The sequence below is a fragment of the Telopea speciosissima genome, chromosome 5 (assembly GCF_018873765.1).
Source record: "Telopea speciosissima isolate NSW1024214 ecotype Mountain lineage chromosome 5, Tspe_v1, whole genome shotgun sequence".
In the NCBI taxonomy this organism is placed as follows: Eukaryota; Viridiplantae; Streptophyta; class Magnoliopsida; order Proteales; family Proteaceae; genus Telopea; species Telopea speciosissima.
The window spans coordinates 62,012,412-62,038,995 of NC_057920.1; the positions used below are offsets into that span (position 1 = coordinate 62,012,412).

General features: G+C 36.6%; 1 protein-coding gene and 1 pseudogene across 1 annotated transcript in view; one reads left to right on the forward strand and one right to left on the reverse strand.

Annotated features, from left to right (window-relative positions):
- The window catches only part of LOC122661700 (thioredoxin H-type-like), a 14,143-nt gene extending 9,086 nt beyond the window's left edge, over positions 1 to 5,057 (forward strand). Inside the window, exon 2 of the mRNA XM_043857194.1 lies at positions 4,635 to 5,057. Coding sequence (XP_043713129.1) covers positions 4,657 to 5,004 — 348 coding nt within the window. The 5' untranslated portion in view covers positions 4,635 to 4,656 and the 3' untranslated portion in view covers positions 5,005 to 5,057. The remainder of the gene's footprint in view (positions 1 to 4,634) is intronic.
- The window catches only part of LOC122663206, a 21,565-nt pseudogene extending 3,047 nt beyond the window's left edge, over positions 1 to 18,518 (reverse strand).
- Positions 18,519 to 26,584: the final 8,066 nt, after the last annotated feature.

Genomic DNA, 26,584 nt, shown 5'->3' on the forward strand with positions numbered 1-26,584 from the left:
ATATGTTAGCTATAATTTAAGACAGCGTTTAGGTGGAGGGACTCCCAGATGTATAAGGGGTGGTATAGGTTTGCTAGTAGCCGATGTAGGGCTAATCTCTCAACAATCCGCCCCCCCCCCCCCCATGTGTGGTAGTTTGTACTACAGCTACGGTGAAAATTAACCCACTCTAATATCATGTAAAGTTTCCATTCCAAAAGTTCAAACTATTAGGTGGAGGTAGGGGTGTAAATGAATAGCCGAAATCCGTTACCTTATCCGTGTCCATATCCGTTTAGCACTATCCGAATCCGTCCGAAAGCTAAACGGATGCGGATACGGATAGGCTATAGCTATCCGAAAAGCTATATTTACATGTAAATGGATAAAATATCCTATCCGTATCCGTTTAGCACTATCAGAATCCGTCCGATAGCTAATCAGATGCGGATACGGATATGGATACGGATATAGCACTATCTGAGCCGAATCCGATCCGTTTACAGCCCTAGATGGAGGGACTCCCAAGTGAAGAAGGGGACTATAACAGACGGGGAGATCCTATTTTCTTTTCGCTAAAAAGTCATGTACGTATATTAAAAAGAGAAACAATAAATTATAATCAAAACTAGAAAAAATCAGAAACACCAAACAAGAACCGCCAAATAAGAACCCCAACTACGGCATTGCCATCAGTAGGAGATCAAAAGCAGACTAGAGATAAATAATAGAACAGAAAAGCCAAACTAACACCACCGCAATCTTGGTCTTCCTTGAGCATCAGATTTAAGCGACGATCAAGAATCAATAGGAGCTGAAGTTTCAAACTTGACGAAAATCAGCCACTGGGTTAGACTCACAAAAACAATGGGTAATTTTCCACTAGACGGGGGGAGTTCCTATTAGCCATTCTAGCGGTTTGACTCAAATGTTTCTACTATTCAACCTGTGAGTCCATCCATTTTACAGATTGATCAAGGAGGTAACTGATCGAGACAAATCATAATGAACAAGAAGTAAGAATTCAGTAAAAGCTAAGAAATTTTACCTTGGCATCCTTGAGGGAGGTAAGGATTCCCTTCGAAACCATCTTTGCAGTAACATCGATAGCCAGGGCCGTTAATGGAATTAGAACAATGGCTGTTTGGGCCACAAGCATACGAGTGTGTATCTCGAACTGCTTGTTCGCATGTTTGATTCCCAATTGCCCAATCCATCACCACCGGAATAATCGAATTGGCAAAGCTATTAGCCGAAGAGACATCTGATAATTTGAAGGTGAACCAGTCTTGATCAGCCAAGAAAGCGTAGCTGCAAGGGTTGGACCTAAAGATCCTGGTGTGATTATATATACTCCCAAGAGTCACCTTAAAACGTTTGAGGTTGAAAGGGATTGAAGTCTGACAACAACCGATTCCAGTGCAAGACCCATTCCTCACACTCTTCATGTCATTGCACACCGAAACGCAACCACTCATGAAGTTTTGATCCTGAGACTCAATTATGTCAGCAATAGTGTCGCATCCGATCACTGTAAACTTGTTTCGAGTTGCTGAGAACCTGAAAGGTGAAGCTCGCACATCCATCGAGTAGCTTAGCCCAATTGTTTGATTTCCAGTTGAAGTGAAACACTGAGTAGCATGAAATGGACTATGGAATTTAACTGATCCATCAAGTGACATCTCTAGGACCTCAATGCCTCCAGTTCCTTGGTAAGCCCTGACGCTGCTGCTTTTCCTGGCCTCGCAAGTTATAAGATAATTATCATTTTTGAAACATCCTTCTCTAACCCCAAATGGGTAGGGTATGGTTATATTTCCACATTCCTCCTGGCAACCAGGCAAGGCTAAAGAAGGTGGAACTGTAATAATGGCAGCTGCACCTAATGATAGAAGAAGACCAATAAGAAGCAAAATCAGAATCATGGCTACTTCACTTATCTTTTCCATTCACTTATTCCCCTTGAATGTCTTTCGTGGGGGTATAAATAACCTTAAGGCTTTAAGCAAGAAGGCATTACCCTGTCGGTAATGGCAGCAATTAATTAATGGATAAATTACATGTCACCCTCTGGTTTTCAAAAGAAAATCAGATCATCCCTTAGATTTTTTGAAAAATTCAAATCATCCCCTCTACACTAACAGTGTTATTCTGTTGTTAGTGATTGGTGTGAAAGGATTATTTTACCCTTGTACTAAAACATTAGAATTAAATTTATTATATATTGCAAAAAGGTAGTTTAGGATTTAAATTTATTTAACTGGGTGACATCATCACTTAACTGCATAAAACTAACATTATGGACTAATTTATCACATTGGGGTCTAAACTAGGGGATGATTTGAATTTTTTTAAAAATCAAGGGGTGATCTTAGTTTCGTTTGAAAACCAAGGGGTGACGTATAATTTACCCTTAATTAATTGATCATGGAGTTACCTCTTATGGTTTGAACTCCAAATCTTCTTTCATTGACTTGGGTAAAGACTTCACAATGAACTGGGAGAGGATGGAATTTCCATCCTCCCTTATATTATTCTTATTTTCTATAAGAATAATAAAAGTTCACATTTTGATGGCGGGGTCGAATCATCACACTCCTGAGAATAAACCAGGTGTTCTTTCTTTTTGAGCTAATGACTCACTTATTAGTTCAATTCAATCCATCTCACACCAAGCTGACCCACCCCCTATTAATATAACTTGTAAAATTGGAAATTTTCCTTCGACTGGATTTCATAGACCAAGAGGAAATTAATGAGATTTCTATTTGGTAGGTAGTTTTGCTTAGGTTGGAGTGAATTTTCTCAATAATTGAAGATATTTCCTATCTTTTTATGGTCTTCAGCAAAGTCTTCTAGCCATTAGACTTGGCAAAGCAAGTCAAGTCAAGCTCCTAGCATTCCACATTACCGACTCTAGTTGAGAGAGAGAGAGAGAGAGGAAGGAGGAAATACATAGACACTTTACTCTGGAAGATCATCTCAAGATCATCCTAGTAAATAGTGTGTGTGTGTATCCAGAAGCAGACTGACCAAGAAAATGGAGAAGCCTATGCTGGAATGCAATATTACTTATGATAGCACCCTACGACCTACTCCTATAAACAGGTTCGATCAAAGTTTGATCATCTTTGATCCGACCCAATACCAATCAGAAATTGCTCAATCTGATCCAATGGATCACTGATATAGTGATCTGACTTTGAATCCTTATATTGGGATTCGAATTTGATTTGATCAGATTATGTACTATCGTATTATTAGTAATACTTTCTAAAGGGAAAATCTTGTTAGGGAAAAAAAACGTTATCTGGTTGCGTGGTGCGAAAATACTGTCTTGAAAATAAAAAATTCTAATCATATTTGTTCCTCTGCATGTGTTCGGATTGGCTCATACACCGGTGCAGGTGCTACATGACCAGGTAGCGTTCTCTTACCCATCTTGTTATTAGAAAAATTAAATGAAAAAGTTGTAATCTTTATTTTTTTTTAAATAATAATTTTTTTTTCTTCAATGGGATAAATTCTATCGTTTCACATATGTATTTGATAGATTATATTTTTAAATATTTTTGAAACCCTTTTTTGTCTCTATATCAAATCACTTTTGGAATTAAGACTAGAAAATTAAAAGGTTGCAACTCTCACTCCACTGCTTTGGTGACAAGATGCACTCAAATTTTTTTTTTTTTTTAAGAAAAAATTACATATGATAAAATAATTTTTCGAGTCTTTTTAATAAGCTTGTCAAAAAGGCTCAAGCATATGGCACATTGCAAATTGGATTGGCCCAAATTAAATGGATGGCTAGAATCATTTATACGTATAATTTCAAGTTTATTTTTACATAAAATTTCAACTCAATTAAACTTGCAAGTTGAAAAATAGAATCTTTAAAATTAAGGACCATGAGAGAATACGCGATTATGCGATAATGGTTAAGAGTAATGTAAGCATATATTGACAAACATGTAGGGGTGTAAATGAATAGTTGAAATCCGTTTTTGTATCCGTATTAGTATCTGTTTAGCATTATCCGAATCCGTCCGAAAGCTAAACGGATGCGGATACAGATAGACCATAATTATTCGAAAAGCTATATTTACATGTAAATGGAGAAAATATCCATTTCGTATCCATTTAGCACTATCCGAATCCGTCCAAACATTAATCGAATGTGGATACGGATATAGCACTATCTGAGCCAAATCTGATCCATTTACATCCTACAAACACGTAGTGGCTAGAGTAACGTAAGCATCTCCTACAACATTGAAGGCAGGGGGGCTGTGAGAGGGAAGCCACCAGTTCTCAAAAATAATACCGCTCCTATGAACATTTCAAAAGTAATGACATTTAAGGCTGTAAGTTTAATCCATCCATTATAATTAGGTTCTGATTCACTTGTGACTTATAATGAGGTAAAGTGCACAACTCATCGTGGAAACCGAGACAACTCAACAGTTTCGACAGGTTTCGATCGAGTTCTTGATCACTGATTCTATGTAAGGTCTACTGTTGTCACTGCGCACTACACATCCTCTATATATATGTGGGGAGTGGATAGTTTCATGACACCAAGAAGCTCTGGGACTATAATCTCTGTTATCTTGTTGTTTGGTGAGATTTGTTCTTAATTTTTTTATAATTTTCAGGACAAAAAGTGCTGAAGAGGAAATGGCAGAAGAGGGAGAAGTGATCGGTTGTCACACCGTTGAGGCTTGGAACGAGCAGCTTCAAAAGGGAAACGAATCCAAGAAACTGGTGGTGGCTGTTTTTACTGCTTCATGGTGTGGACCATGCCGTATTATTTCCCCTATCTTGGCAGGGCTGGCCAAGAAGCTGCCTAATAATGTCATTTTTCTCAAGGTGGATGTGGATGAACTGAAGACTGTTGCAACAGAGTGGGCAGTGGAGGCTATGCTAACCTTCATTTTCCTGAAAGAAGGCAAGCCAGTGGACAAGATTGTGGACGCAAAGAAAGAGGAGCTGCAGCAGAAGATCACACTGCATGCTGCTGCATAAAATGTTAATTTCCTTAGTGTTTGAGGATATTATAGAACTTGGGCTTTCTATGACTGATGTAGAAATGGATATTATATGGTTCTTAATTAGTTACTGCTGTAGTGCTGTCACTCCAAGTATGAAAAATAGTATCATAGTAAGATTATATATCCACATGTTCTAACTAGCTTTTACTTTTGATATCTTAATCTTTTTTCACCTCCTGTTAAACTTAGATTGAACTGAGATTTTAAAATCGTTAGAAACCAAAAATATTAAATATTTAAAAAGAATCGACATACTACCTTAATTGTAGAGATTAAAAACTTGAACAAATAAAAGATTGGTTGACAACAAAATGTTCATCTTTTCATTAAAATTACAAACTCAAGAACTCGGCCCAACATCTCCAAATAAAGTGTTCGACTCATGGTGGGGTTTTTGCCGAATAAATTGACTTACAATCCTAAAAAGAATTTTGACAATAAGGATGAGGAAGCCACATAACAATCAGATTGAGACAATACAACTAAGCACGAGAAAGCCGAAGGAAAGAGCAACCAACCCGTAAGCCATGGTGGGATCTTTATCCTCTCAATTACACTGCCCGTACATGACATCAAGTACATCTTTGATAGAAATGACTATCCTATCTCTTGCTCAAACACACTGCTCGAGGTGGGGTCTACCTCCCTCTATTAGATGTAACTTAACGTCAAATACGGGTAGTGTAATTGAGAGGATAAAAATTCGCGATGATGACGAGCTGAGGGCGACAATTACTTTAGAATGGTTTAAAGATAGACCAGCTAGATTCACTCTACAAAAGAAAACTACGACGAGCACGTAAGCTAGTCTTGTTTTGTTTGGTAGAAAACGAGCAAGCTTTGTCCATTATTTGATTGAAGTCAAAGTCATGCAAGTGGATGGTCTTCAATCAAATGCTATAACTTCTCCAACAAGGAATGACATCCAATCCTTCTGGTTTAAACCTTTTCTGCCCTTTGGATAATGATATTGGCTCTAATTATTTTACCTCTACCCCCAATGTGGAAATAACCTCTTTTCCCTTCACCAATCACCATTACTCATTTCATTGTAAGCCTCTTAAGTGCCACGAGCTGTTTGCTTTACATTTTATTTTTTAGGGAGGATTTCTTATGAGGACAATATAAGAAAAAATCTACACGGACACTGAACCAATAAGACTCTGATTGTTTAGAGGAGGCTTACGTGACGTGGAAGAATTGGGGTGGGAAAATATTGATGTGACACTTCAAAATACCAATCCAACCTTGTTTGATTGTCCTCGGGTGATGAACTTACAAAAACTTAGAGAATATCATTAAATGCTTTGTCTCCTAATGTGGCATTTCAAATTCCCACCCCTAGTCTATCCAAAGTCCTATCAAATTTGTGGAACTTTGGTTACTATTCTTGGAAAAAGTAACTTTACTTCAACATTTCCATCCGAACAAAATCCCACCAACATGTATGATCAATATACAATCAAGAGAATCTTCCTAAATGGTATGTACAATAAAGGGGGATTGGGTAACCAAAATGGGAGAGATACACGGATGGCATGAAGTGTCATGCTAAGAGTATGCCTACTCGTTATACACTTGTAATTTTACTTTAATTCTTAATCTATCTTTAATGACCTTTAACAATAAAAAGGCAAAAAAAAAAAACCCCTAACAAAGCAAAAACAATTAATCAAAGAAGAGATGATTATGAGACAATAGGAGTCTTTCCAAACAAGCTAGACATCGATCATTACTGAAATTGAAATCAAATACGATCTGCAAGCTTTGTGTTTCTTGGGTAGAAAACAAACAAGTTTTTTTATTTTATTTTTATTGATAGGTAGGGGGATGTAGGATGTGAACGAGGAGACTTGAGCTCAAGACCTCCTGATAGGAATGGATCTTTACGCATCACTAGCTACCAAGTGCGTTAAGCACTTGACCACAAAAACGAGCAAGTTTTATTTGTCCTTTGCTTGATTGAAGTCAAAGTCATACAAGTGGATGATTTGACCTTAATTTCAAAGAGACGGGACATGTATGAGACACTAACGGTGTGACTTGGCTCCCAAGTCAGTCACCATAAATGCAAATATTGGTCATGTCTCTATTTTTCTCATAGGCATATGCATGTATACTTAGGATAATAAACCATAATAATGAGATTATGTCGATGATAGTGAAAGAAGGACTATAAAGTCACCTTCACCTATCAAATGCGGATGACTTTTGTAATAATAGTCAATAGACTGAACTCGTCACCAATACAAGTCTTCATCTTTTTATCCAATTTACTCATGATCCGATCCAATCCAATCCAAATGACATCATATAGGCTTAGAAAATGTCTCTATTAGCAATGGTTACATGTATATTATTTATTAGTCATCAGAGACATGCGGCCATGAGCTGATGCTGCTGCCTTGGAGGGAAGTTTCAGACTTAATTTCAGGATAATCCTAGCCCTTGATATATTTATTCTTATGTAATCATTTATTATATGGAGGATGGAAATTTCGTCCTCCCACAGTTCATTGTGTAGTCTTCCCCCAAGTCAATGAAAGAAGTTTCATACCTTAGGAGGTACACAGTAACTCCATGATCAATTAACTAATTGCTTCCATGACAAGATAAGCAAGGCCGGTCCTCTTGTGAGTGAGGAATCTTCACTGTATGTGAACGATTCATAGTCATTCAGATGGAATCTAATCTATAAGAATATTTCATTTGAACGATTGTAAGTTATTCATGTACGCTCACGTCCGGGGAGAGTCACTTGACTCGGCTCGCTTTGCCTAAAAACATACTTGAGGTTATTTATAGCCCACCAAAGACATTCAAGGGGAAAAGATAATTGAAACCATGTTCCTGATTTTGCTTCTTATTATTGGGCTTCTATCATCATCATCATTAGGGGCAGTAGCTGCCATTAAAGTTGCAGTTCCACCTTCTTTAGCCTTGCCTGGCTGCCCGGAGGAATGTGGAAATGTAAGCATATCCTACCCATTTGGGGTTGGAGAAGGATGCTTCATGGGTTCTAATGGTAGTTCTTATCGTGTAACATGCGAGGCCAGGAACGGCAGCAGCAGCGTGAGAGCTTACATAGGAGTTGATAAGGACCTTGAGGTCCTTAATATATCAGTTGATGTGCCAGAGATAAGCATTAGCAGCTTTTATGCTTTTCAGTGTTTCAATTCCAGTGGAGGACAAACACAAGAGCAAACCTACTTGATGACTATGGGAAGTACACCTTTCACCTTCTCAGCGACCCGAAACAAGTTTATAGCTATTGGATGCGACACAATGCAGACATAAGTGACCCTGTGGATAATAACTTCACCCTTGGCTGCATTTCGTTGTGCAGTGAGATGGGGAGTGTGAGAAATGATTCTTGTACTGGAATCGGTTGTTGCCAGACTTCAATCCCTTCCAACCTCAAACGTTTCATCGTTAATCTTGGAGTATATATAACCACACAAATATCTGGGGTTCCAATCCTTGTAGCTACGCTTTCTTGGCTGATCAAGACTGGTTCAACTTCAAATTATCAGATCTCTCGACTGATAATAACTTTGCCGATTCGACTATTCCGGTGGTGATGGATTGGGTGATTGGGAATCAAACATGCGAAGTAGCAGTTCGAGACACACATAATTCGTATGCTTGTGGTCAAAATAGCTATTGCTCTAATTCAACCAACGGCCCTGGATATCAATGTTTCTGCAAAAATGGTTTCAAAGGGAACCCTTATCTCCCTCGAGGTTGCCAAGGTAATTATTAATTACCTTATTAGCTTATTTTTGTGAATAATATATATATATATATATATATATATATATATATGCTTTAAGTAAATACTGATCAAGTGAATTATTGTAATCATTAGCATGGTTGGAAAACTGGGTTTTGATTGGGGTGTGTCGCTTGAGTTCAGTTTAAGCAAAATTTTTCGAAAAACCTGGTCAAGAATCGTGTAGACTAGGTTATGGTAAAGAAAAATGAGACTGGGTCATAAACCATCCGAGTCAAAGAAAACTCGGTATTTTTACCCGAGTAATGACAAACTCGATGAGTTTAGTTGTTTTTTAAAAAATCATAAAAACGGTTTACTTAGAAACTAAGTTGAGTAAAATAGTAAATCTATTTTCTAAAATAGTAAGAAACCCTCAACTCAACTCTATTCTCTTGTTCAATGGTATAAATTCAAAATGCATTGATATGTGATTACTTGATTTTTTTTTTCTGCTTGTCAAATATATTTCTGGTTTCTTACTAATTTATACATATTTATTGCATTAAAAAAATTAAAAAAACATAACTCACCTTGACCGGATTTGACAAGGCCGAGTCATCAGGTTTTTCTGAAAGACAAGTCGAGTCAGAAAACTTGATTTTCCAACTATGCTCAAGAATATAATTACCAACTTTGGTAATAGAGTTAAGTAATTTACTTTTTAACCAAATTCTTTTAATAATAAATTTCTTTTTGTATATTTCTAAAAATTACTTGCAATCCGATGAAGATAATGAATAGGGTGTAAATCAATTTGGCATATCAGTTTTTGTCTGACTTGTATCAAATACCACCATCATGTGCTAGATGGATGGGCCTGGAGAAATAATGTTTGAACCATTTCAGTCAAACCACTAGAGCAGTTGATGAGATGTCTCTCTCAATCCTATTTTTGTGAAATGTTTCAAAACAATAATCTTTTTTCCCTAACCCTTTACTATAAGTCAAATTTCTATCTGAACACCTCATATGGGATCTTCATATAAAAAATCCCATTAACTAAGGAGAATAAAATATTAAATTTAGTTTTTACAAAAAAAAATTATTAATCATAATTAATAATTTGATGAGATTTTATTGCCTATGAGGTCAGTATTTTGCGAAACAAAAATAGTTGTATAGTGTGAACTATGCATTTTGGCTTTCTCATTGCTTACAAATTTAATTTCTGTGCATGGGTGCTGGATTGATAAAGACATTGACGAATGTGAGAAGGGATACAATAATTCTTGCGACTCCATCGCTATTTGCACCAACACCTATGGGAGTTACAATTGCTCTTGTCCACAGGGCTACTATGGCAATGGCTGGGTAAATGGGAGTAGTTGTACCCGTGATCCGAAATCTCCTCCATTGATAAGCATTATTTTAGGTAATTTACTTTCTTAATCCTTAAGGTTCTATATTTTCCATTTTTCAGGTAGGACAAACTTTTCCTCGACCTATAGGGGATGGTTCACCCACCATCCTAGGGTTCACAAACCCCTCCTAGGGTTTTAGTATAGTGGTGCTAGTAACTGATATATGATTTTTCCTATTTCTGGCTCTGGTTATTTCATGGAAACAACAGGTGCTGATTTTATTTTTTTACATCTCCATCTTGAATCCTCTTTTCAATATGTTTTTGTGCCAAAAGAGTTCCTCTGCATGCAACAGATTTGAGTACCTGACACCGAAATCCCAAATTTATGATATCGATCTATTGAAACAACAAAATCTTTTTGGTGCTTTAGGTTTGTTCTTCTTTGTAGGCTTGTCCTAGTGGTTGTTGGGGCCTTCTTAATCTTAGGATCTTTCTTCCTGAGTCTGAGATTGGCTGCTTTTGAGTTGTAATTGTTTTTTCCTTTTTCTAATAAATTGATTTACCTATAAAAAAAAAAAATAGAATCTTTTTGGACTTGTAAACATCTAGCCAAAATCCTGAGTGTTAGAGTCCATTTTTGGAACATTCTAACTTTGTTTTTTTTATTTTTTTGGTTTTGTGCAGGTACTGGTCTAAGTACTATATTTCTACTTGTCTGCATATTTTTTTCATATTGGACATTCAAGAGAAGAAGGCTTATCAAACTCAGACAAAAAATTTTCCAACAAAATGGGGGCTTGTTATTGCAGCAACAAATAGCTTTGCATAAAGGTGTTGAAGAAATTGCCAAGATTTTTACCATAGAAGAGCTAGAAAAGGCAACAAACAAGTTCCATGAGAATCAAATACTTGGCCAAGGAGGGCAAGGTACGGTTTTCAGAGGAAACTTATTTGGAGGCAAAGTCGTGGCAGTTAAGAAATCCAAAAAAATGGACAAAGGGCAAATTATAGAGTTCATAAATGAGGTGAATATCCTTTCTCAAATATATCATAGAAATGTGGTAAAGCTCTTGGGATGTTGTTTAGAGACAGAGGTTCCATTGTTAGTTTACGAGTTCATCTCTAATGGAACCCTCTTCCAACATATCCATAACAGGAATCATGCAGCTTTTATTTCATGGGGAAACCATTTAAGAATTGCTGCTGAAACAGCTGGAGCATTAGCGTATTTGCATTCTGCTCATTCAGTACCAATCCTTCATAGGGATGTCAAGTCGTCTAATATACTATTAGATGATAATCACATGGCAAAAGTATCTGAATTTGGGGCTTCAAGATTTGTTCCTCTAGATCAAACTCAAATGACGACCTAATTCAAGGGACATTAGGGTACTTAGACCCAGAATGCTTCCATAAAGGTCAATTGACTGATAAAAGTGATGTTTATAGCTTTGATGTTGTTCTTGCGGAGCTCTTAACTGGGCAAAAGCCACTTCCACTTGAAGGATTTGGGGAACATAAAAGCCTAGCGATGCATTTTGTTTCTTCAATGGAAAAGAAGAAACTTTTTCGTATTCTTGATGTCCAAGGGGTAAATGAGAGAAATAGAGAACAACTTTTGGTAGTTGCTGAGCTTGCAAGAAAATGCCTAAATGTTAAAGGGGAAGCTAGGCCAACGATGAAAGAAGTCGCAATAGAACTTGAATCTTTGAAAATGTTCTATGAACACACATGGACACAACATGAATATGAGGAAACCGAACACTTATTGGAAGAACCATTAATAAGTTCTACAATCATTGCAACTGCTCAAGAGACTCTGGGGGATAGTTCGACTACCAATGTAAGTTGTCAAGGAAGGCTGGGGGATAGTGCCATGCTATCATTACAGAATGGTCGTTGATGAATCATATGTACTCTCTCTCTCTCTCTCTCTCTCTCTCTCTCTCTCTCTTTCTCTCCTACCAGTTTATGTTTGCTGCTATTTGTAACTAATAATTCATGTTATGAAGTTTTTTATGAAAAAAAAAATTCTATTGAGGACTACAAAGAGGGTGTACACGAAAACATGATCTACTCCCTAACTTTATAATTTATTTACATGAGCTACGGTATAGGATCAATTAGATAGATTTTATTGTAAAACAACTGGATAACCTCTCTAGAGTACTAGTCAGCGTAGAAAAACTTTTGCCAATCTTATTTTATTATTTTCCCCTATTAAAATTGTTAAAATATTACATCACTTGACAAAGGATGCTAAATTCTTCATGACCTAATTATAAGTGAATATTGCACAATTAATCCAAATATAGCGTGAGGACCATACACATTTGGGTGGTTGTGGACGTTTGGGATTGAAAAAAGTCCTCTGGTTTCCACGCCTTGGGGAAGAGAGATGAAAAACGGAAGTCGCTACCTAAATTTTAGGTGTCTGACTCATAAATAGTGTCCCTCCTTCATAGAAGGTGCATTAAATCCACTCCAAGATGTAATGACTAGTCTGTCCCAAATCTCTAGGTTAGTGGCAATTTATCGGTTGGGAAGATGTTAAGTACTCAACATACGTCCGACCGATGGCCAGTCTTCCTAGATCACACTATTTGCTATACACTTGTTGGTTATATATATTATGAACCTAGTTAAACTAATTATTGAAATCGATCTTTAAATTATCTTGGTTGAATGTTTATGAGTCTAATTAGGTTTTAATAGCTCAAAAAATCAAGAATTCACATAAATGATGTTTCATACTATGAAGGTGATGCATGCCCAAGCCCATCAAGTCCACAAGGCACAAGGCCTAGTCAAGATCAGAACCAACCCATACATGACCGATCCCAACCAACTCCAAAAAAATCCAGCCCAAGATCAATTAAAGTCACATTAGTGGAGAATCTCTATAATGCATTTAGAGCTTCTTTAGTGCATTAAACGTTAAATTTCAGTTGTTAATCTGATTTACAGTGAGTTAGCATGAATGGAATATAATCTCTAAAACTTTACCAACCATAGTCAATGGCTCCAATGTAAAACTATGCTGAGTCCCAACTGTTATTTTGACTCTCAAAATCAAATTCGATCAACTTAATGTGTCTACTCCGAACTATAATAAATATATAAGCTGGACTAGACGGATCAGACATGGAGTCATCTTTTATTGGTTAAAGTTTTTGATATCTTCAATCAATTTAGTGTATCGAATCCTAATCTTTGTGGTATCTAACCTTACAAGTTTCAATTCAATCTCAGTCTAACATGGGTGAAAAATAACTAATGTAGGAATTCCACTCCCATAAAAAATAGTTCTAAAGTTAATGTTGTTACCAAATAGTAAGAAACATAAACTGGAAATATGAGAGAGAAAGAGAGATAGAGACTGTCTGTGGGGGTACAAAGGAGTAGATATATATTCATGTCATCTACAAAAACAAAAAAGGGCGTACCCAGTGCACAAAGCTCCTGCCACTGCGGGGTCTGGGAAGGATCATAATGTACTCAGCCTTATCACTGTTTTCGCAGAGAGGCTGTTTCCAGACTCGAACCCATGACCACTTGGTCACAATGACTAGCTTGTTATTTTTGCAAGGATAATCAACTAAATAATCAACGACCAATTTGTAATGATAGCATAACACTATCCCCCAGGCTCCCTTGACCACTTGCATTAATAGTAGAACTATCCCCCAAATTTTCTTGAGCAGTTGCATTGATGGTAGAACTTGTTGATGGTTCATCTGTGAAGTGTTCAGTTTCCTCATACATGTGTTTTGGCGAGGTATGTTCAAAGAACATTCTCAAAGATTCAAGCTCTGTTGCAACTTCTTTCATTGTTGGCCTATCTTCCCCTTTAACATTTAGGCATCTTCTTACAAGCTCAGCAACTTCCAAAATTTGTTCTCTATTTCTCTCATTTACCACTCGGACATCAAGAAACTGAAGAAGTTTCTTATCTTTCATTGAAGTAACAAAATACATTGCTAGGCTTCTATGTTCTCCAAATTCTTCAGGTAGAAGTGCCTTTTGACCGGTCAAGAGCTCTGCAAGAACAACACCAAAGCTATAAACATCACTTTTGTCAGTTAGTTGACCTGTTTGAAAGCATTCCGGGTCTAAGTACCCTAAGGTCCCTTGAACTAATGTCGTCATTTGAGTTTGATCCAAAGGAACCAATCTTGAAGCCCCAAAATCAGATACTTTCGCTGTGTAAGTATCATCTAGTAGTACATTGCAAGACTTGACATCCCTATGAAGGATGGGTATTGAATGAGAAGAGTGCAAATATGCTAGTGCTCCAGCTGTTTCAGTGGCAATTCTTAGACGGTTTCCCCATGAAATAGAAGCTGCAATATTCCTGTTATGGATATGTTGAGAGAGGGTTCCATGGGAGATGAACTCATAAAGTAACAATGGAACCTCTGTCTCTAAACAACATCCCAAGATCTTTACCACGTTTCTATGATTGATTTGGGAAAGGATATCTATCTCATTTATGAATTCTATAATCTGACCTTGATCCATTATTTTGGATTTCTTAATTGCCACTTCTTTGCCGTTCAATAATATTCCTTTGAAAACTGTACCATGCCCTCCTTCGCCAAGTATTCGACTCTCATGGAAGTTGTTGGTAGCCTTTTTTAGCTCTTCTTCAGTGAAAATCTTGGCAATTTCTGCAACACCTTCATGTAAAGCTATTTGTTGTTGCAATAGCAAACCCCCATTTTGTTGGAAATATTTTTCTCTGAGTTTGATGAGTCTTCTTCTCTTGATTGCCCAATATGAAAAATAAATGCAGACCAGTAGAAATATAATGCTTAGACCAATTCCTGCACAAAAAACAAACTATAACTGAGATATTTAATTACCTTTACATTTTTGTCTCCTAATATTTATTTTTAATGTAAATATGGTCACAAGGATTCGGTTGTTTCAATATCTCATATTTGTGCCTGGCCTCCCTTGGGCCGGGGACAAATGTTGAAGTCTAATGTTTGCATAACCCTGTCTTTTGGGGTAAAACCCTATCACATGGATCAAATTGTGTCTCTTCTTTTTTTATTTTTTTTGATAATCCATATCAATTTATTAAGAACATAAAAACTAAACAGGAAAGTAGGGTCGTAAGAGAAAGGGCATACAGCAAAAACACAGTAGGGGTAATCCCAAAATACATACAAATGGTAAGTCAATGCGGATCAAATTACTTCTTCACCTCTCTCTTACAATCTACCGATAATTGTCTTACATATTTTCCAAAGATAAAAAGAAAGAACGGGAAAATGGTTTCTACACACCTGTGCATGAGGCTCCTGCCACTATAGGGTCTGGGGAGGATCATAATATACGCAACCTTACCCCTACTTCATAAAGAGACTGTTTCCAGATACTCGAACCCATGACCACTTGATCACAAAGGAGCAACTAATGTAATTGTACTAATTATTGAATAGAGAGGTCATGATTCAGACCTGTCAGATTCTACCAAAAAGATTTAGACTAGTCAGATGTCAAATGTAGTAGCGGAGCTACTTCAATAAAATACCTTCACATGTATTAACGTGTATCCCATATATGTCTATGCATACATACAATACTCTACAGCTATTGTGCACTTTCTGATGGCAGACTATACTAAAGATGAAACTTGACTCCTATGTAGGAGAGATTTAGAAAATAGGTAGAAGAATACCAAACCTGGCTTGGAACTGTGCTGTAATATTTCACTTCAATCTCTAATTGGTGCTTTTAATCTAAATGACTGGAAACTCATTAGCGGTTTCTTAAACTAGTTTAACAAATAGAAAGGGTCTGCTTGCATTAGGGAGAAACTTCACAGATGTATGGAAACCTGGAGTAGTTTCAGTGTTTCCCCAAATCATGGATAAAGATCCTATATATATAACTAGCCACTTTAATCGGATCAGATCTTTGTACGGTCATTACAACACTAGCAGTAATGTCTTTATCTCATCCGTACAATGTGGCAATTATTGGTATGTTAGAAAAGTTTTTACACCATGGGTATGGGTATGTAGGTATGGATCTGGCTCTCCTCTAGCTGTGGCGGGAGCTGGAGCGTCCAGCGGTCGAAAACCACCCCAAAAACAGGTTTTGGTCATTTGGGACCCCACCTATGAAATGACCAGCCCACCCCCTATTTTTACTGCCGTTTTGTAGGTATCATGCTCTAAAAAAAAGTGGGAAAAGAAAGAGGTTTTACCAGGAAAATGGAAAAACATGGAACCTTAAGGATTAAAGAAGAAAATTACCTATAATAATGCTTATCAAAGAAAGAGATTTCAGATCACGGGCACAAAGACTCCCATTTACCCAGCCATCACCATAGTAGCCTCGTGGACATGAGCAGTTGTAACTCCCGTAAGTGTTGGTGCAAATAGCACTCTGGTAGCAAGAATTATTGTGTCCATTCTCACACTCATTTATGTCTTTGTCAATCCAGCACCCCATACATGAACAATGAAAATTTGTTAGCTCACCACCCAAAAATTAAAAAAAAAAAGTGTTAAAACTTTACTAACGACAAATCCCACGGTTCAAACTTTGACATGTAGTTTAAAAAAAAAAAAAAGTCTCAAAAGTACTTATTCACTCAAAAAAAACTGATTATGAGACCAAAAAGATGGTTAGAATTGATGAAAGATTATGATTGTACGATTCAATACCATCCGGATAAAGCTAATGTTGTAGCAGATGCACTCACTTGAAAATTGCAAACCCTCTCTCTAGCATCTTTGGTTGTTAGCAAAGAACTTATTGAATGGGAAAACACTAACCTCATACATCCATGATCCTCACAATTACTTCTCATTAATTTTTTATTTATAAAAAATCATTTTCATTTTAATACAAAAAATAATTTTTTGACGAGAGTTTTCTATAAGGGCAGTGTAAAAAGGAATCTGCACGCTACACTGATGAAGGGGTTGGGAAATGATATCATCCATATGTGGTCTATGTGAGGAATCATTGTCCCCTCCAATTTGCTGTCCCCTCCAATTCTTTCAATTCCTCACATGAGGGTAGAAATAATCACCCTACCCCCTGCCCGAAAACACTGCCCAAGGTGGGGTTCACTCCCCCCTATTAGAGGAATTGGAAGTGATAATTATTCCTATATGAGACCCATATAGTCAGAATAGCAGATGGTGTCAATGTGAACTCCACTATTTATTATATGAATGAGGTATAAAGGAATTTACACAAGGGAACATGCAATTTTTTTCAATGGTTGTGTGGCCCCTACATTAGCATGGGCCAATGACATTCACGGTTCTATCATTTCAGCCTTCCTATTTCTTGTCTGATGTTCTCGCGTAAGGCATTTGGGCAGGGATAAGATGGTCTTTACACATGTGATTCAGTTTGCATCGCACAAACTGCTATAGAGAGCACGCTATAGAGGATCTGGATCCCAGAAAAAAAAAAAACAAAAAAACCCCTTGTTGTTTTGAAGCATCGATCTCACAAAGATAGGACCACCACTCTAGCCTCTAGGAGTCTAGGGGTTTGACTCGAATGGTTCAACCATTCAACCATTGAATTGAACATGAAGTGATCGACCAATACGCAGAGACCAAGCAGAATAGGTGGAAAATACTAATAATTGAGCTAAAGTTAAAAGTGATTATTACCTTGACATCCTTGAGAAAGATAAGGGTTCCCTTCAAAACCATCTTTGCAGAAACATCGATAGCCAGGACCATTACTCGAATTAGAGCAATAGCTATTTGGGCCACAAGCATACGAGTTTGTATCTCGAACTGCTTCTTCGCATGTTTGATTCCCAATCGCCCAATCCATCACCACCGGAATAGTCGAACTGACAAATCGATCATCAGAAAAATCTGATATTTTGAAGGTGAACCAATCTTGATCAGCCAAGAAAGCATAGCTACAAGGATTAGAGCTCCAGATCTTGGTGTGATTATATACACTCCCAAGAGTCACATTAAAACGCTTGAGGTTAATAGGAATTGAAGTCTGGCAACAACCGATACCAGAACAAGACTTATTCCTCACACTCTTCACGTCATTGCAAACAGAAACACAACCACTCATGAAGTCTTCAGCTTCATATTCACTTATACTGGCAATGGTATCACAACCGATCACCGTAAATTTGTTTCGAGTCGCCGAGAATCTGAAAGGTGAAGCTTGCATATCAATCCAGTAGTTTCCCCAATTTGATTCTTCTCCATTTGACTTGAAACATTGATAAGCATGAAAGCTACTATTGAATATAGCTGGCCCATCTAGTGACATATTAAGGACCTCAATGACACCAATTCCTTGGTAAGCTCTGATGCTGCTGTCGTTCCTGGCTTCGCATGTTATACGATAGCTTTCATCAGTACCCATGAAGCATCCTTCCCCAATGCCAAATGGGTAGGGTATGGTTAGATTTCCACATTTTTCCTGGCAACCTGGCAAGGCTAAAGAAGGTGGAACTGTAATAATGGCAGCTGCACCTACTGATAGAAGAAGACCAATAAGAAGCAAAATCAGAATCATGGCTGCTTCAGTTATCTTTTCCATGCACTTGTTCCCCGGCCCCTTGTATGTCTTTCGTGGGGTATAAATAACCTCTTATGGTCTGAATCTTCTTTCTTTCATTGACAAGGGCAAAAGATTTACTATGAACTGTGGGAGGATGAAATTTCCATCCTCCCTTATATTAAATCAATAGAAGCTCTTTCTTTCCATTTTTTTTTTTTTTTTTTAAATTTATTAAATGTCTAGGATTTCTTTACTTTCAACATCCCATTGTTGACCACTTCTACCCACAGAAACTGCATAGCTTTCTTTCATCATGGATTTATTTGAAAATTCACGAAAAAAAACAAAAAAGGAATATGGAAGTCTACAACTTATATTGTCATTGTCATTTACAAGTGGATCATTTAAAAAAATATTCCGTTCATTAGGTACTGTTTGGCGGTGTATATCTAGAAGCAGATTGACTAGTTCTTTGTTAGATACCGTTTTGTTTTTATCAAAAAACACAACAACCCGTAGGTTGCCTAGAAAATGGAGAAGCCTGTGCTGGAATGCAATCCTTATGTTAGCCCCTTACTCCTTAATCCCTTTATACAGGTTTCCCAGGGAAGTAGGGGGGCTATAAACATAACAAGGTTCGATTAAAATTTGATCAATCCGACCCAATGTCAGTCAGGAAATTGCCCAATCTGATCCATTGGATCCCTGATATAGTGATCTAACTTTGAATCCTTATTGGGATTCTAATTTGATTTGATCTGATTATGTATTATCGTGTTATTAGTTAGACTTTCTTAGGGGAATATCATGTTATTAGTAAAATTGGTGAAAAAATTGTAACAATATATATTTTTTTCTTTTTCAAGTTTTAATACAATAATACTTTTCCTTTTTCAATGTGGGTAAATCTTATCATTTTATATGGGTATTTGATAAATTATATTTTAAATATTTTCAAAACACTTTTGTGTCTCTGTCTCAAAATAACTTTGGTGCATGATACATGAGGACCACGAGGCCAATAAATAAAGGGTATTTAATTGAATTAAAATTTAAATTTGGCATATAGTTAATTCAAGGGCATTTGGTGCATGATATACGAGGACCATGAGGCTAGAAAAAATCCTTAACTAAAACATCATCTAACAAAAAAAAAGGAAAATTAGTGCAATTATTGATTTGTCGCGTTGCTCCACGGGTGATTCTAAAATATCTCTCAGAGAGAGGGAGAGGATCGATGTTCAAAGATGGACACCATCCCCTACAATTTTGTATATGAAAGGTGAATTTACAAAATTTTATCCCTCTACTTCAACTCATCAAAATATAAAAAAATAGTGGAGTGAGCCGTATCACTCTTGATCGTGATGTATAAAAAGACCCTAAATAAAAAGTCTAAATAAAAAAATGTCAACAGCCGTATATATGCTTAATTGCAAGAAAATGGCTCTCACACACAATCAAAAGTTTTCATATCTAAGGCTGTAGGTTTAGTCCGTCCATTATAATTAGATTCTGATTGACTTGGACCGATTGTGCCTTTGATCTGATTTCCATAAATGGAAAAGGACCCTAGGGCCCCAAAGTAGCAACGATTCAGTTTGTCTACGGTGCAGCTGCCCGTCCTGCCTGTGCTGCGTAGACATAGGGCTGTGTGCAAAGATCGTCTTATCCCCACTCGGGTAAGGTGCTAGGGCAGAGATAAGACGATCTTTGCACGTGGCCCTGTGCCTGCATAGCATAGGTAGGACAGGCAGTTGCGCTGTAGACGATCCAAATTGAAGTAGCAAGAGACTCTCTAGTCAGCTACATTGAATAAGATGAGCTTCTCCGTCTGTGCAACAGCTATCTATATTATCTCGCTTTTCTTGTACAGGTTATTTTGTTATATAATAAAAAAAATTCTTAAGATAATACCGCTTTCCCTTTTTTGCTTAGATTTCACACCTCACCCCATAAACGTCACTCCCGTTCCAAAGTGAGAGAAAAAAAAATGGACCTATTCACAAGTGGTTCTTATTTTAAATGTTGGACTCCTTCAATCAATAATGGATATGATTTTTCAATAATATGTTTTACTACCTACACTCTAAGTTGGATTTTAATTTTAATGTTGTAGTATTTTGTGATTGTGATAGTTTAACTATATGATCAGGAAAAAAAAAAACTCTTTCAAATTATGACTTACTGAGGCAAAATACAAACTCATCAATTGTCAACTCATGGCCTACGAAACAATTAATTTGTTGGCATTGGTAAAATGACCATCTATTTGGATTAGTCACTTTGTCAAATTTGATGGTTCAACTTAAATATAAGACTTGTCTTTTGTATTTATTTTATCTTTGTATTATCAACAATTAATATATTCTAACTAACTCTTACTTTTTATATTTTAGTTATTTTTCACTGTGTAAAACTTAGATTGAGTTAAGATTTTAAGATTAGAGACCAAAAATATTATACATTTAATAAGAATCGATATATTACATTGATTGCAGATATTTATTTAAACTGTTCATCTTTTCATTAAAATTACAAACTCAAGAACTAAAGAAAAAAAAAAATGAATTTATAGAGTTGGAGAGTTTGAAACCATGCATGGTATCAAAGTTAGCAGACCTGAAACCATTAATAAAAGAAGATGTCCAATGCAATATAACAAAAAGACAATAGAAATATTATCAAACAAGACATCAATGACTGACATTGAGTATCCAAGCCCAACTTCTTATCAATTAGGCCTAACGTCTCCAAATTAAGTGTTTGACTCATGAAGGGGTTTTCGCCGAATAAATTGACTTACAACCCCTTAAAAAATGAATGTTGATAATAAGGATGATGAAGCCGCATAACAATCAGATTACATCACATTTCCACACGACAAGCACGAGAAAGCCGAAGGAAAGAGCCACCAACCCGCAAGCGACGGTGAGGGCGACAATTACCTCAGAATGGTTTGAATGTAGACCCAGCTAGATTCACCGTACGATACTACGACGATCAAGCTTTGTCCTTCGCTTTGATTTGAAGTCAAATATGACGAGCAAACTAGCTTAGCAAGTTTTGTCCTTTGCTTGATTGAAGTGAAAGTCATGCAAGTGGATGGTCTTCAATCAAATAACCTTTAACCCCAATGTGCAAATAGATTAGCACATTCCTGTACTTTTCCACCAAGGAATGACATCCAATCCTTCCCGTTTAAATCTTTTCAACCCTTTTGATAATGATGTTGGTTCTTCTAATTATTCAATCTCTACTCCCAATGTGCAAATAACTTTTTTTTTTTTTTGTTTTATTGATAAAAGGCGGGTCTTGATGAAATGGTAAAAGATGCTGTATTGTAATTAAATAGTCATGGGTTTGAGATTGTAAATGGTTTTTCTATGAAAGTAGGGGTAAAGTTGCATATAAGGGTGTCAAATCTTAACCTGAACTTTTAAGATCGATCGAAGCCAACCGAAAAAATTTGAGATCTAATCGAAACCATCCTTATTGGATTGGTTTTGGATCGGAGAATGACGGGACGAATTGAAAACCGAACTACATCAGACCGACCAATAACAAATCAAAAATCAAACAGAATGAAACCAATAAAAAAAATAATGAGTATAAGGTTATGAATAATTGAATTGATTTCAATATTAGTGAGCAAATTTATGGTTGTAAGGGAAATTGTTACAAATCAATGACTATGAAGTTATGAAAATATATAAGGAAATTGATTAGTAACAATGTTTGTTCCATTGATCTCCTTTTTAAGTGTGGGGCTAATGAATGTAGTTGAAACGAGAAAGAGAAGAAAATAGGCACAAACCGAACTCAACTTGTTTAAAAAAACCCGGTATTGAATTGAATCCAAACCGCTATCAATCTATTATCATAAATGGAAATCGACACGAAACCGAAATCGAGCTGAAACCAAAAAGTCCTTATTGGTTCGGTTTCTATTTCTCTAAAAGCCACACCGAAATTGAAAAAAAGGGGACCGAACCGATTGGTTGACACCCCTAGCTGCATACATTATGACACTCCCTGAATACCTTCCCTTTCGAGGGTCTGTCCCTATTGGGATTTTGCTAGCCTGATAGTCACCATTTATTTTTTGGTAGAGCCTGATGATCACCATTACGCATCAATTGTCGAATGCCTTCCTAATAGTCAATGGACTGGATTCATCACGGGAAAAAATCCTCTGTAGTGCCATGATTTTGTGGTACCTTGCAGTTCGGTTTTAAGAGCTCAACACGTGGAAAATGCTTCATTCAATGGTGTCGAGCTCGAGAAGAAAGAAAGAAAAAGATTGACTGTAGAGGATTAAATCCACTCGTCACCGGTCTAATCCTTATTTTTGTATTATGTCTCAATAATGAGTCATTGATCCAATCTAATCATTAACCGATCTTAATGAAATCACATAGGCTTACAAAATGTCTATTAGTGTAGTTACATGTATATTATTGTATATTATTGAGTGACCTTTTGTGTGGTTGTTGTCCGGATGGAAAATTCCTTTTGAAAATTGTAATTTGTAATTTTCTTTAATTTTGGTGGGTTCCTTTGGGTCTAACGGGGTCTGTTCAGGAGGTGTATTGTTAGTTTGCCTTTTCAAAGAGAGGGAGATTTTGCAAAGAGATTATTTTAAATATTTTGGTTTAATCATAAAAAAAGAAGATATAGAAAATGATATTTCACAGAGAATTAAAATATGGTAGATGAAGTGGAAAGGTGTATCCAGAGTGTTGTGTAATAGACGTATTCCTTTAAAACTTAAAGGAAAATTTTATAAGATAGTTATACGACCAATTATTATGTATGGTGTAGAATGTTAAGCAGTTGAGAAGCATCATATTGTTATATTCAATGTAATGGATATGAGGATATTGAGATAGATGAGTGACAAAACTACAATGGATAAAGTAAGGCATGAATATATTAGAACTGGTTTGGGAGTAACTCCAATATATGATAAGCTATAAGACAGTTGTTTGAGGTGGTATAGCCATATTCAACGGAGGCCTTTAGGTGCCCTTGTATGGAAGAGTGCTTTGATTCAAATTGAAGGGAACTAAATGCACCAGGGGCATACATAAAATGACCTTAGGAGAAGTGATGAGGAAAGTTATGCATAGCTTAGGCCTTGTATCAAATATGATTTCAAATATAGTTGATTGGTGGACAAAGATCCCTGTAACCGACCCCATTTAATTAAGATAAGACTTTGTTATTTTTATTTTTTTCAATAAATTAATACTACCTTAAAAAAAAATAAAAAAAATAAAAAAATAAAAAAAACAAACAAAACAAAACAAGCAAGTATGCCGGATTGCCATTAGTTATTTTTGACTCTCTTTTTTCACCTCATGTAGAACTTAATTTGACTACAGGTTTGGAGTAAACACATTTCCATTAAGCTAAATTTGGATTTTGAGAGTCAAAATAACAGCTGGGAGTCAGCATAGTTTTACATTAGAACCATTGACTATGGTTGGCTAAGTTTGAGAGATTAAATTCCAATCATGGTAACAAACTCATTGTAAATAAAATCAAAGCAATCAATGAAGTTTGATGCTGCAAACCGAAACTAAGTATGAAACCAAGAGATAAAACTTTTAGGGTTTTTTACAATTACCACCCCAAAAATTTTACTATCTACCATTACCCCTCCAAAATCTTTGAAACAACTATTACCCCCCCGTGCTGCAGACTAATAACCAACTGAACCCCGCCGTTACAGACCTGTAACGGTGGGGGTTAGTCGTGATGGTTTGCCGTTTTCACGATTTTATTAGGACCAAAATACCCTTAGTAGTGAAATAAACCATTGTCACAGATTTGTTATGACTAAAATGCCCTTACTAGTGGGATAAACCCTATTCTTCAGTTTCTCTTCACCTCATCCTCTTCACTTCATCCTCTTCGTTTCAACTGTTGCGGCAAACCGGAGGAAGAAGGAGAAGCTCAGCTCAGCCCTCTTCTCAGGCCATGATTTCTTCCACCCTATAAAAGGATAGAGAGGTGCCGGTGCCACCGTTAAAGCTCTCGGAGCAAGACAGAAGGAAAAAACGCAGATTGCTCTCTGAGAAGGGAAGAGAGAAGCGAGCAAGGGCACAAAGGTATATTTTTCGGTTCAAACTCGCTAAGAACTAAGGTTTTCGGCTCAAATTTGTATTCGCTGTGAATGTTTTGAAAAGATTTTCTGTCAATTTGTTGCTACCGTAGATCTGTCGTTTATTGAACTCATCTGTCTCTATTTTGTGTGAGATCAGTCCATTTTAGAGTGGGATTGTTCCTTTTGTGATTATGATAATGGTATTATTGGATCTGTCTCTGTTTTGTGTGAGATCTGTCCAATTTCTCTTTTTTAATGTTGCATTGAAGTGGGGGTGGTGGTGACGTTTGGGAAGATTATAGACCCCTTATCCAATGGTAAATGGCGTTCATGGCATTGGCACACATCAACCCATTTTCCTTATTTCCTCCCATTTGCTTAGGATTCCCTTCTCTATTTCCTGTAAGGATCAGTACAGAAACCTTGTCACAGATAATTGTGCTTGAGCAGATAACCTGTCTTTTGATCTGGCGTATTTCCCTCATATTCACATTTGTCTTATTTGTCTTAACATTCTATTGTAAGAAATTCTAGTATTTTCCTTTCTTTTACTTGCTCATTTCTTTTGTAGTTTTGTCTTTAAGCTCTGTAGAAGAGCATGTATATTACTAGCCTTAAACTGTACACCCTTGAAATCAAGCACAAGATGGTATAAAAGCTCACTGAGGTTCTGTAATGGTGTTGTTTGATTTATTGGCGGGGACTTCTTTGCAGTAAAATTGAACTATTTAGTACATAGCTGATAAACAAATGAGAGTGAATTCATGATATAAGCCAGAAAGTGTAATGATGGCAGAGAAGAAGGAGGAAAGAGTTTTTGAGAGAGACAAAGAGAGAGTGAAGTGGGGTGAGAGGGGTGGCCAGCTGGCCTGGTAAACCCCCTGTGCATTTCTGTATGGTCCTAATGGGGGCTGCCATTTTAGACATGCTAGGTGAATTGATTTTTAGGGAAGGTGCTCATGGTGAATAGAGAATCCGAGGCTGATCTTTCTAAATTACAAAATTAAATGTAAGTTTCTTCATGGCAAAAACTGTTCATACCATCTTCATAAACATGTTTGGCGTCTGTGTCTGGTGTTCTATTTTTGCTTGAAAATAGAGAGATTTTCTATTTTTCTCTTCAAGATGCTACATAAAGAATGCATTCCTTGATCAATCTCTTGCCTGGTTACATGGGATTTAGCTAGTTAAGTAGTCAAATTTGTTGATTCTCTTCTATGTTGATAGAAATGATGTTCATTCTATTTTAGTTCATTAACTAAGGAGGCAGCTGCCCTCCCTTTAAACATAATCATAGTAAACCAGCAGTCATGGTTATTTTGCAAATGAAAGACCAATACAAAATGCATGGACCATAGCAAACAGACTGTTCTCATAGATCCCACCAGAAATATGGATCATATTTCATCCAAGTCAACACTCATTGTCACTTGCATTTTGTTTTAATGTGACCCAACTTTGTTGTAGTTTGACTGTGTAAATTGCATTTTTCTTGTATGTGACCCAAATTCAATGGGGTGCTGCAAATTTGGTTCTAAAAATAGGCAAAGGTTCAGGCTTTTGCATGAATTTTTTTCCATTTAAAAGCCCTAACTTCTTCCCTTCTTGAAACTGAAATCCTCATTGTAATTGAGAAGTTTATCTAATGGATAATCTTGTATTTGTTTCTTTAGTTGAGAAGTTTATCTAATAATATTGATACTTGGATGTAATTTGTCAAACTTGAATTTTAATGATTGTTCTTGACTAATGTGATGCTTCTCCCACTTTTCTATAAAATCCATATACCATGTAGCCAAACAGTCTCTAATTTTTAAGATGACAACAACTGAAGTACAGTACCACTA